The 12,745-nt window shown below is 43.5% G+C and overlaps 1 protein-coding gene across 1 annotated transcript in view; it reads right to left on the reverse strand.

Moving 5' to 3' along the window:
• Positions 1 to 2,951: 2,951 nt before the first annotated feature.
• The window catches only part of RAB1A (RAB1A, member RAS oncogene family), a 33,013-nt gene continuing 23,219 nt past the window's right edge, over positions 2,952 to 12,745 (reverse strand). The window contains exons 4-6 of the mRNA XM_080999389.1: positions 7,466 to 7,561; positions 6,810 to 6,941; positions 2,952 to 4,971 (exon numbers count right to left, since the gene is read on the reverse strand). Of these exons, the coding sequence (XP_080855515.1) occupies positions 4,774 to 4,971; positions 6,810 to 6,941; positions 7,466 to 7,561 (426 nt within the window). The 3' untranslated portion in view covers positions 2,952 to 4,773. The remainder of the gene's footprint in view (positions 4,972 to 6,809; positions 6,942 to 7,465; positions 7,562 to 12,745) is intronic.

The following is a 12,745-nucleotide window of genomic DNA, read 5'->3' on the forward strand; positions in this document are numbered from 1 at the left end:
TCTGGATTATGCTTTGAAGTTGCCTTGTTAAAACTAAACCTGGTTTGTCTCAGTCTGGAAACTAATTGCAGTTTAAAACAGTAGCTGTGCCAGTAGATGCGTGCCCAGATCCAAGACTTGTTCCCATAGTTTAGTACTGTGTATGATCTTATTCGATGAGGTAAACAGTTTTGCTACTGAAGTTGAGTTTAAGAATCCTTACTACCAAACATCAAAATAAGAATTTTGAATATTTAAAATACATCCCCCAAAATTGGGTAACTGGCTGCTCATGCACATTTGGCTAAAGCAAGGCTGCATATTCCCCCCCCCCCCCACAGTAGCAAGACTCACTGCATAAGCTATCCATGCAAAATTAAACGACCTCTTTTTCAGTAACTAGTTTGCTCAACACATGTGCCAAAAAATAAGATTCCAAACCAGTTTATTTCTGGTTTGCAGGAAAACATTGGGTTGAGTAAACCAGTTTGCATCTTAAATGCAGCAACTGTGCCTTTCCTCATATTTGCTTCTCTCCTCAATCATGGGGAATAAAATGAACACAAGATGAGACCAAGGCCCTAAATTGGCTGTATGAATTGAACCTTTTCCTGCTGTTTTCAACTACGCCACTTCAGTTCCCACTACGGTGATAACTGTTGCGAGTAGTTTAATCTTTGCCTATTTTCTAACCTAGATCCTAGCTGCATCATTGCAGCTTTAAAATAATGTGCTTTTTACAGGCTTCCCATTCAACTCCTGCTGTAATGCTCTTCAGCAAGACAGGTAGTTTTAGTTGTCTGATACCACTGTTCTGAAGGTGACATGATAGAAGGCACCCACATTTAGCAATTGGAACCTTTAAACTGAATGATCCCAGTATGTTGAACTGTGGCTGTTGTGAGCTCAACTTGACTAGAGCCCAGTGCAAAAGAGATTTGCTTACAAAGAAGCAAGGGTGGCATACTGTCTCAGTACCAGTCCTTCCATACAAAAACCCATTCCTGCTTACCTTCTCCCCCCACCAGCTTTTTTCATTTCAGCAGTATAATTTGTAAATGGGAGATCATTTTGTTATTGCCGTTCTTCAACTGGGAGGCAAAACAGGAAACAGCAGTGACATGTGGGTATGTACACTCAAGCTAACCTGCTATTGTTGCTTTATGAACATGCTTCAGGAATAACAAGACATCCCAGTTACTCAGTTCTATGTCTTGCAACCCAAACTGTCCTGTGGATTTGAACTCCCTGAAGCTGTAGTCATAGCACTTTTTGAAACTTCCAAGTTCCTGCTGGGGGCAAGAACTTAAAATATAAACAAGTAACGGAAATGAGAACCTATCATCTCGTTACATTTCCGCTGCTTCTGAGAAAAATACTGACACATGGGAGTTTCATAGTGCAAGTTAACTCTTGGTATTTTGTCACATGTTTGAGTGCCCAAACCACAGTGCTGTTTTGCCTTCATCCTAGTAATGCGGATAAATTACTGCTTCACGGAGAGCAGTGAGGCGATGGAACGTGCATCAGAGGAGACAGTGATGGCCAACAGCTTGGATGGCTTTTAAAGATTAGATTAGCCTTTTCCTCTTCTCACAGTGACTGTTCTACCCCCACTGTCAGAGGAGGCCATCTCAAGTGTGGCACTCACTTCCTGCTTACAGGGTTTCCACAGGCTTGGTTGGCCACTATGAGAACAGGAGGCTGCAGTAGATGGGCCATTGGTTTGATTCAGCAGACTCTTCACTACTCAAATACTAAGGAGGACCTGCCCTACAACTAACAGGATGTACCGTATTTTTCGCCCCATAGGACGCACTTTTTCCCCTCCAAAAATGAAGGGGAAATGTGTGTGCGTCCTATGGGGCGAATGCAGGCTTTCGCTGAAGCCTGGAGAGCGAGAGGCATCGGTGCGCACCGACCCCTCTCGCTCTCCAGGCTTCAGGAAGCTATCCGCAAGCCTTGCAAGCCTGGTGGGAGTACCCGCAGGCTCACAAGGCTTGCGGGCAGCAGCCTGCAGCCCCGGCGAGAGTCCGCAAGCCTTGCGCGCCCGGCAGGAGGTCCCGCCGAGCGCGCGAGGCTTGGGGCGGCAGCCTGTCGCCCAAAGCACGGGGAGCCCTCCGGAGGGCTCCCCGTGCTTCAGGTGAGTGTCTGCAAGCCTTGCGCGCCCGGCAGGAGGTCCCGTCGAGCGTGCGAGGCTTGGGGCGGCAGCCTGCAGCCCGAAGCACGCAGAGCCCTCCGGAGGGTGCCCCGTGCTTCGGGCAGGTGTGCACAAGGCTTGGGGCGGCAGCCGTGGCGGCGGGGAATAAATTTTTTTATTCATTTTCCCCCCCAAAAAACGAGGTGCGTCCTATGGGCCGGTGCGCCCTATAGGACGAAAAATACGGTAATTTACACAGCTCTTTGTGTTTTCAGGATAATGGTTAGAACTTGCCAAGATTAACCGCATGCTTAACTTCAGCAAATAGGCACAAAAGGGTCCTCTGTTATACTAATAAAGTATGGTGCCTACATTAACCATGTGAAACTGGCTAAGCACCCAGTTGTCAAAATGTGTTCATCAGCAAGATCTGCTCTCCCCTTTGCCAGGGTCTCAACTTCAATAGCCTGGTTCTCGGTGTTAAACCTGCTAGAACTTGAATTAACTCTGTACACGAGGATGAATCAAGTAGGCAATCAGATTACAAGTTTGTTAACCAGAGGTTATTTGAGTACAATGGGTATATAGATTTCGTACACTTTTATCCCAGAACCTATTTGCATCCTAGATGTTTTCTGCACTTCAGAAATGAATTTAAATGATTGTGCTCAATGAATTCACTTTATAAACTTTCAGAAGTAGCTTCAGAATAACCAAAATTCCATGAACACAAAGTATTCTAGCTGGATATCTTCTACGTAAGAACCATTTTGATCAAAACAGTACACTATTACCCTCAAAGCATGTTAGGAATTGATCCACTAAGCACATCTCATTATGAAGTACACTTTATTGTGAAGTTCAAGAGCATATTCAAAGTTTCAGTAATTTCAATCTTCTGACAACAGTATGAAGACTTAAGGTACTATGTATTCCAGTTGTGGATGCAAATCACGTTTATCCCAATATTGGGATGAGTAATCATTTTAGTGATTTGCTAATACACTTGCCTCTCAACATATCTAACTGGCATATTTTGCAGTCACATCTGGTTGTTTTCTTGCAAAAAAGCCTTAATGGCAGTTTTAATCTCTTTTAAAAGAGAGATTATTTAATCAAGTTGGTAACTTTAAAACCCAGATAACAGGCACTAATGGATTAGTTTCTCTGTACAAGACGTGGTCGCTGTAGCAATAAATCAAGTTTTGAGTTTTTGCTCAGACTTACATTTTAGAGTCTTCTTGCTGCACAAAGTTACATTAGTCATCTGGTTATTTGCTTGATAACCAGTTCCCACCACTCCAGCTTCCTTGTGCATAACCAAGCCAACCAATAAATTGCACTAAGTTTTATTAAAGTCAACAGTATTTGATTGTGAGAGAATGGAAGTAACATTATTTAGAAAAGACATAACATCAGATTTTAACATCACCTTGTTAGTTTGAAGTCATTCATATATTAGGAAAATACTGCTTTCCTCTTCTATGACAGAGCAAGAGACACAAGGTATTTCTAAATGAAATCATTTAGAAAGATCCAGACACTTAGGAGCAGGGAGGGGGAGAATATGGTACATTTAGAGTGATTATGATTCTATAAACAATGTTAGAAGATTTTGTGTTCCAAGTATAGCATACACGCCAGAAACACCATGGCAACTTTTAGTCATTTAAGCCATACTTGCTAGTTATTTGTTCGGCTGGGAAGGTATGGTCCAGGAAAAGGTTCTAAAGTGCCATTACTGCACATAAAAAGGTACATTTGGGGCACAATGCAAGCCTTTCCGCTTTGCCATAAGAATTAAGACAATACTTAATCACCATACAGTTTGATATTACTTCCAATAAGTACAATATTTATTAAACATTTCTTCAGTTTGTTACATATTGTGCAACAAATTACAATGTTCTGCAGCCACAAATTATATGCAGAGTATTAAGAAAAATCAGCATCTTGGATCCAAAGAGCTACTTTAGGATTGCCCAAGGTCTAAGGCATTGCCAATGGAAATCTGCGACTTTACTTTCAGGGGCAGCCACCCCCCCACCCCCAATGAAACATGCCTCAGTTAAAAAAAAAAGAAAAAAAGGTTTGTCTGGGAGAGGTACAAGTAGAATCCAAAGCTGCCTTGGGCGCACAGAACCAATTAGTGCAGTTCTTTGGATCAAAGACAGATTGTAATCTCTCCGTTTACAACTCTACAAGGAACTAGCAAATCAGATCTTACATAGAACATTTGTCTTACTGAACTTTATGCATGGAAAAGTGACAAGACACAGTTGTGCTGTTGGATACAAAAAAGGCTATACTTCATCTTCAGAAGACTAAACCTGACATCTAAACATGCCAATATGATCAGAACAAAATAATATATTCCAAGTTTAGCCAACCACAGGAAACGATCTGGTATAAGAAAAAGCAACAAGGATTACACGCATTTATAAACCAGCACACAAAAGGTTTAACATATTTCTGAAAATGAAGTTAGCTTTATTGAATCGGGGGAATAAAAAAGTCAGTATTGACCATTTACAATCTCTGACCTTTGTGGAGACGATAAGAATCTGTTGTAGTGCAGCTACATACAGTACAATTCAGGCATTTTTTTCAGTTGGGTTCAGGTTTCAGATTCATTGCAAATGGGGAGGAGAGTTTTAGCAGCAACCTCCACTGGACTGCTTGACGGGAGTGCTCTGAATTTTAACATTGGACTTCTCTGCACCACCTGCTGTAGCTCCAGGGCCCATCCGTTTTTTGATCTCAGCAGCCATGGTCATGAAAGACTGTTCTACATTTGTTGCATTCTTTGCACTGGTTTCCAAAAAAGGAATCCCAAGGGAATCTGCAAATTCCTGTAGGTAAAGCATATCAGTGTTATTTATGCTGTCCAAAACTTGGAGAAAAATAAAGTAGCTCTGCATTTTGCCACTGTACACGAGCAAGTCAGATGTATATTAATGCCTTACTACCGAAGTCAACACCATCCTTTTACTAGGTACATTTTACATATCTTGAATCATTGGTACTAGGACTGTGTGATTTATTGATACATTGCTGAAAACCAGCTTAATGTCCAGATCGTGATAAAGGTTTGATAATTTTTTGGCCATGCAATACTCTGCTCACGAGGGGTGGAAGCAGTTGCTGAACTCCTTGCTGCTAAATGCCTCCGTGCTTGCAAGGAGTGCGCTATCAGCTGGCAATGTAGTCCTTTACTGCAGAGTAAATAGGTCCCGCTCCGGCGGGAAGGTAAACACCGTTTCCGTGCGCTGCTCTGGTTCGCCACAAGCGGCTTAGTCCTGCTGGCCACATGACCCGGAAGCTGTACGCCGGCTCCCTCGGCCAATAAAGCAAGATGAGCGCCGCAACCCCAGAGTCAGTCACAACTGGACCTAATGGTCAGGGGTCCCTTTACCTTTTTAAAGCATTTTACTGCCATGTAAAGGGCTGCTAGCCAGCTCTAAAGCAGCTCTGCACCCTGTTGTCCAGGGAAGAAGGAAAAAGGAGTGGAATTAAGCACAGCCAATTGTATTCTGCTCTCTTTGGAGGCTGTCCTTATCATTGCTCTGTCAGGCAATGGATCTCTTGCAATGGAAATTGTTCCTAGAGGGAACTGGAGAGGAGGGATGCAGAAACCAAAATTGTCCTCAGGAACAGTGGAGGAAATCATGACCGTGGATCTGGTTCATGAGACCTTGCAGAGGGAGGTGGGACTGTGCTTGCCAAAGCCTCTATGTTGCGATTCTTCTGCAAGAAACTTTCTCCCTCTGTTTTTTAAAAAAGATAATTCCCTCCCCCTCTCCCCACCACTTGTTGATCTCCTATTCTTTAGTTGCAACTGCAAACCTGCTTCTAGGCAAAACGAGGTTTAGGAGGAGTCAGGCTTGGAAAAGATTCTCTCCCCCGGCCCCAATTTCCCAGCTTACAACTTATATCCTAGTAGCCCCAGTGGACTTCTTTAAAATGTTTTCCACTGCTATTTCTGGTTGAAACTGGCCAACTTGGAAATAGCTTGACTCCAGGCCCTTAAGTGCCTTAAATTTCACCCCCACCCCCCAGCCAAGAAATGGTTGAGTTTTCACCTGGGCGGGCAATGATTGATTCCCCCCCCCCCCCCATTCAATGAGTGACTAAACAACTGGGCATTTTTTTTTACACACACAAACTCACACATGGAGCAACTGCCAATCATTACACAACTGTTGCTCTAACTAAAGGGCAACATTGTCTTTTTAATTTAGTGAATAGCACTTCTAAAAAATTTAAAGTAGAGACTGAACGCTTTAAAAACAAGGGTATCCCTGGGGTGTGAAGTTCTCCTTTCACTTGTTCATGGTTATGTTTTTGGTACATTCCTGGGGAGTTTTAAAAAGTGCAAAAAATTTCCTCCCCCCAAAGAAAATGCAGTGCTGCAGGAGAACAATGTTCTTGGCTAGGGCTAGGCAATGCCTTGTCCAAAACTGGTGTGAAGTTCACATCCAGGAATCAACGGCTTTCCCCTCCCCACCTTCCCCTCCTTCATTCTTATTTCATACATTGTCATATGTATTGTTATATCATGACATTTAGCTGGTGATATAGCACAATGTTGAAAACCAGATATTGCCCAGCCCTACACCACCTTAGCCCATATCCAAAGTCAGAACAGTTGCAATTATTTTTTTAAAAAATGTAAAATCAGTTGACGTACCTTTGCTGTTGTATAGTCTACTACTTTCTTTGTGGTCAGATCACACTTGTTCCCTACCAACAACTTGTTAACATTTTCACTGGCATAACGATCTATTTCTTGAAGCCACTGTTTTACATTATTGAAAGACTCCTGGAACATAAGGAGGTATATGTTAAATATTGCCTTTATCTTGTACAAGTGTACGAGAGAACTTGAAAAGTTGCTATAAGCTCGCTTAAAGCTCACCCCAGCAAATTTTTTTTTTAAACTGGACATATTTTTTGACTAAGGTACTTAAGACACACTCTTCTTAGCTCCATCACTTCTTCCTGTGGCTGCAGCCAAGGAAAAGGACCTTGTCAAGCGCAAGATCTTTCCTTCAGAGATCCACAATAGCAATGTAAATAAGCTGCATTTAAAGCAATTTGGTGTGTGTAAACTCTAAAACAGACACCTTTCTGGTCACCTAGGAAGGAATAATTGAAAGACTGCCAGGAAAAGTGGAGCAGGAGGCTCAGAGGGTAGAACTACCACTTTATACGAGCCTCCTCTCTGCAGACAAGCTTTTGACACCTATGTACAAAGTTTACATTTCCCCATAGTTTGCTCAGAAAACCATAAACAAGCTTTTAGACACTATTTCCTCAAAGGCAAAACAAAGGCCAAGTGCTTACCTGATCTGTAACATCATACACAACTATGATGCCATGAGCTCCTCTGTAGTAACTAGAAGTGATAGTTCGAAATCTCTCTTGGCCTGCCGTATCCCACTACAAAAAAGCAAAAGAGAACTTAGAAGATGGCATCTGTTCAGAGAAGCAGCTCACTCTATTCCAATAGAGAAAAGGGGAAATAGGGAAAGTTAAAAGGAGTTCTGTAAATTCTTTCAGTGATCTTTTATGGACTGCTCTGAAGTACCTGCCACAAAAAAGACGACACCTTTACACTACTGAAGTGAAATGGAAAGATACTGCCATACGTTAAGGCAAGGTGTGTCAACTGTAAAACGTGACTATTCAAGGACCCTCAGTACATTTCCCCACCCCAGCATGCCCCTCTCTAAATAGCACCTGGCTTTAAAGAGTGAAGGATCAAACCCTCAACGGTGAGGGTTAGCAGCAGCCCTGCCATCATGCGTCTTCAATTAGCAGCCAAGAAGCTCAGAAATAAACAGCACAGTGATGTGGAGCAGCAACATGGTAATTTCCCTGGTCTGGCAGCCGTTGTACTACTAACTTCAGTGAATTACAATTCAGAAGCTTTTTACATATTTAAGGTCCTCAGTTTTTGGAGAGCTGCAAAGGCTTTTAGATGGTCACTGCTGTGCCATGGAGCACAAAGGACGACTGAAATGTGAAATCTCATGGGAGCCTTTGCTTTTGAAGGGTTCTATAGAACTCCGATTTCCCACATTCAATGCATCAAGCACAGATTGCAAATTTGGAGGGTCACATGAGCCAGGCTTATCTTTGCAGAAGTTGCACGTTTATTATTTAAGACCTTAAAAAGCAGGAGAAGTCCTGCTGCCTGCCATCTCCCCCAAAAGGATACGAGGCAAAAGCAGTGGCGTAGCGTGGGGGGTGCAGGGGGAGCCGGCCGCACCGGGCGCAACATCTGGGGGGGCGCGCTCGCACTCGCAGCTCTCTGCCCCTACCTGGCTCACTCACTCTCTCTCACTGCAGTGCTGGCTGTGCGAATCCGATCCGAGCCGCTGGGTCGCCGCCCACTGTGGAGGGGGTGGGTGCCAGGCGTGCGGTGCGGAGAGAGAGCGAGGGACTATCTGGGGGAGGGACAGTGCAGCGGCCGCCCAGCGCAGCGCTGAGCGCGGGAGAGAACCACACCAGACCAGACCAGGCAGCAGCAAGAAGAAGCTGGCAGCGGCGGCAGGTTAGGGGGCGCAAATTACTTGCCTTGCCCCGGGTGCTGACAACCCATGCTACGCTGCTGGGCAAAAGTGACAGACCCCAGGAGACAGTCAGTGACATGGCCTTTGCTGCTGCCTACTTTCACAGTTTAAAGGAAAAATGCTACCACCAGAAAGGTAAGCTCTCTCCTCCTCACCTCCCCAATTCGTATTTCCACCCCTCAAATTACTGGAACGGCACCTAGTCAGTGTTCAAAATTAGCCAGGCGCCAGTCACATTTCACGACTGGCAGCTGGGCCTTTGCAAAGGCGTGTGGATGGCCGGGCGCCATATTTTGCACCCTAGCTGTGGTGGGAGACGCGGCAAAGACAAAAACTGCCCTGAGGTTGCTGCTGAAGAGCCGTTTGTGACTGCCACCTGGAGCCCCCCCCCCCCCGCTGTGAATGGGGAGCTGCTGCTTGTTCTGCCCTCCATGGAGCCCCTGGCTCAACCCAACCCTGCCACCCCCTCGCCCCACAAGGCAGCAGGAGCGTTCTTGCCGCCACTGCCTTCTCCTATTTTCCATTCCTCCCTTTCCCTCCGCTCTCTTCATGGGTGGGAAGCTCTCCCCTCCGCAGCCCCAAGCTCTGCTCACCCGACTCTTGAGTAAGCCACTGATTTTCTCCAGCTGAGGGCGCAGACTCCAAAGTAAAATTAAGAACAGTTTCCCAGATTCATTTGAATACTATGCTGAGAGAACAGAGGGACAGGGGAGGAAAAGTGAGCCCACTGAAGGAGAGAGTTCCCCAGGCAGCACAGAGAGGGAAAAGTGCCTTGTATGTTGGTTTAGATCATGGGTAGGCAAACTAAGGCCTGGGGGCTGGATGTTGCCCAATCACCTTCTCAATCCGGCCCACGGACAGTCCAGGAATCAGCGTGTTTTTACATGACCAGAATGTGTGCTTTTATTTAAAATGCATCTCTGGGTTATTTGTGGGGCATAGGAATGTGTTCATTATTATTATTATTCCCCCCCCCAAAAAAATATAGTCTGGCCCCCCACAAGGTCTGAGGGATAGTGGACAGGCCCATGGCCGAAATAGGTTGCATGAAGTTGCAGCCGTGGGGTGGGGCCACTTCTGGGTTGGGGCTGCGTGTGTTTCTCTACCAGATACAGTCATTTTCTCGTGATTCCAGCCCAATCCAACACATTAAACCTGAAGAGCTCAGCTTAGCAGTTGTTCACACCTCTTTTCTTTCCGTGTGTGAGAGTGTGCATGTGTATTTGCAACTCCCTCCCTCTGATGTGAATTGTGTATTAGATCATGCGTTTCAAAAAAAACAAATAGAAAGTGCTACCATGGTTTTTTGGAAGGGGGGGGGGATAGTGACTAGCCATTTTATTTTTGTGACTGAAACCCAGGTTCCAGGCTCCGTGTGGTGAATAGCTTTTCTAACACTGCCCCTTCCCCATTTATAGCCAAAGGTTCTCAGAATTTGAAAGTTCCATTCTCAGTGTCGCCAAACGTCATGCAGAATCTAACTTGAGAAAGTCCTTTTAAATTCTACGTCAGCTATGGACAGACCATGAATACAAAGAACAAGACAAGACTGCACCACTACCATGCATTTCAGTACATATGTAGACCGTGGTTTGTTGCTGCTCTGCCCAGCTGTGGAGCAATGCAGGTCTGCTTATGCCATAGCCAGTCCTATGACTGAAGTGCCACTAAAACACTCCAGCCTGTGTCATATGTGGAATTAGTGTCAAATGTTGATCACACATTATCAAATAGGTTTCTGCTTCCCATACAAATGGATTCAAGTTACAAGAAAGGAGATTTCAATGAAACACCAGGAAGAAATTTCTGACAGTAAGAGCCGCTCAACAGTGAAACCGACTCCCTCGGAAGGTGGTGGACGTTTTTCATTGGAGATTTTAAAGCAGAAATTAGATGGCCATCTATCATGGATGCTTGAGATTCCTGCATTGAAGGGTTGGGATAGATGACCCTCAGAGTCCCTTCCAACTTTACCATTCCAAGTGTTCAGGAGATTTACAGCTTCTATAAGCAACCTAAATTTCTTCTTAAACCTGCTTGCATATACCTTTTCGGCTATTTATATACTATCTTAGGGACACTCAGGGTGGATAAAAATCAAAGTTTTTTAATAAAATAAATAAATCAGATTTTAAAATTTAAATTGGATTTATAAAAATAAAATGCTTTTGAAGGAAAAATCTTTCTAAAGATAATTTTCTATTTAAGTTACATTATAGTCCAAAGGCTATTCATCAGGAAATAAAGATTTGTTTTCAATTATGTAGCATGAGGCTTTATATGCAATGTTTAATTTTTTTGGCAAATGAATGCCATTAATCCATCAGAGGTTTCTGTAAGATTATTTGGAGCAGTTTTTCTAAGGAGAAGGTATTATCACAGATGCCTGTTTTTGCCGTTTTCAAAAGTGTGAATTTGTATCTGCAGAGATAACATGCCTTTTCTTCACAGGAAAAATGTTATAAAATAAATATACAGAGTTGAGGGGAAAACCTTAATCCCATTGTTCCTTTGCAAATTTATACACACAGAATCGACCCCTTCCCTCTTAAATGCTAAGTCCCAAGAGGTTCAAGAAATAGATTGTTTGGAGTGGAATAGATGTGTACAAGTAGCTAAGCGTGAAGCAGTAAAAATAAAAGTGCAACCTTGTGAGCAGGATACTCCGCAAGTCTTGGGATCTTTGTGTAATAATTATGCAAGTCAGTTGCATGTCTGTGCAACTCAGACTTGAGGCAAGTGTTGAAGGCACTTCAGGGCTGGCAACCTCTTTCCAATCCCATTGGGTTCCAGCAAATGCACTAACACTTAACTGTACAGAATAGGCACCTGAATGTAGAAGCAAATCTAAAGGGATGGTTGGTGGTGGAAATACAGACGTTTTAAGTTTTTCATGTGTGCTAAAACTCAGTTAAGTTATTTTGTTTTTTTTTTTAATGTTTAACCACATCAGTTAACAAACATGGAAACATATGCTATAATGTTATTGTTTTAGTTAAAGAAATTATTTAAGTTGTTATTAAGGAAATGATGATTTGTCTCCTTCCAATAAAATACAGCAGAAAAGTTGTCCAAATATAAACAGTTAACTTATTAAACCTCACAATAATTTCATAATTATCTGTCTATGTATTTCTAATAGTATAACCAAATCAGTAATTTTTTATATAACTATAAAAACTACTCTGAAAATTTATTATTCCAAAAATGAAACCTTCATCTGGTTGTAAATATTAAGATTATACTAGCAAGAATGAGTCTTTCTGTAAAAAAAGTGATTTAAATCTATTCTTACTGACTAGTGATTTAAATCGATTTGATTTAAACCAAATCCACCTGGGAACACTACAGTCCTATTACTGTTTCTGCACAGCCTTTCACAGCTAACCCCAGCCTTAACCCTTAACCATTTCAGATATAGAATCTCATCTCACTGTATCAAATATTTTGACAGACTTTGATTCTACATAAGAGGATTGCAGAACCTTGAGTTTAGTGCACTGTGCACCTGAGGTGTCCAACACAGGCATTTCCCCTACCCCAATTAGCAAGCGTAGCTGAAAAAAGGGGTGGCATACCACAAGAAATACAAATTTGCAAGCAATACAAACCACTGATCGATAACCACTGGCTTAACATGAACAGGCTCTTAATGGGCTATAGCAGGGAAATGCATTAGATAACATATGAAAATTAGCTTCCGTAAAGAAGTAGAGTAGAACCTTATGCAAACAACACAGCCATAACCACGTGCAATCTCACTACCAAATTATTCTGCCCTATTAAGTCATCTCTGATATTGCCCAAGGATATATCGTATTTTTCGCCCCATAGGACGCACCTAGTTTTTTTTGGGGGGGGGGGGGGAATAAAGAAAAAAAATTATTTCCCCCCCAGGCGCGGGGCTGGCGCGGGGGAAGCCCGAGCTTCCCCCAACCCCAGCCCCGAGAACAGCCTGCTATCCGCAAGCCTAGGGAGCCCGGAGGGAAGTCGCGCCGGTCTCCCCAGGCTTGCGGAGAGCTGGGCGAAGCCTGGGCGCACTCTTCAG

This window comes from Podarcis pityusensis (genome assembly GCF_964106645.2).
Source record: "Podarcis pityusensis genome assembly, chromosome: 3".
NCBI lineage: Eukaryota > Metazoa > Chordata > Lepidosauria > Squamata > Lacertidae > Podarcis > Podarcis pityusensis.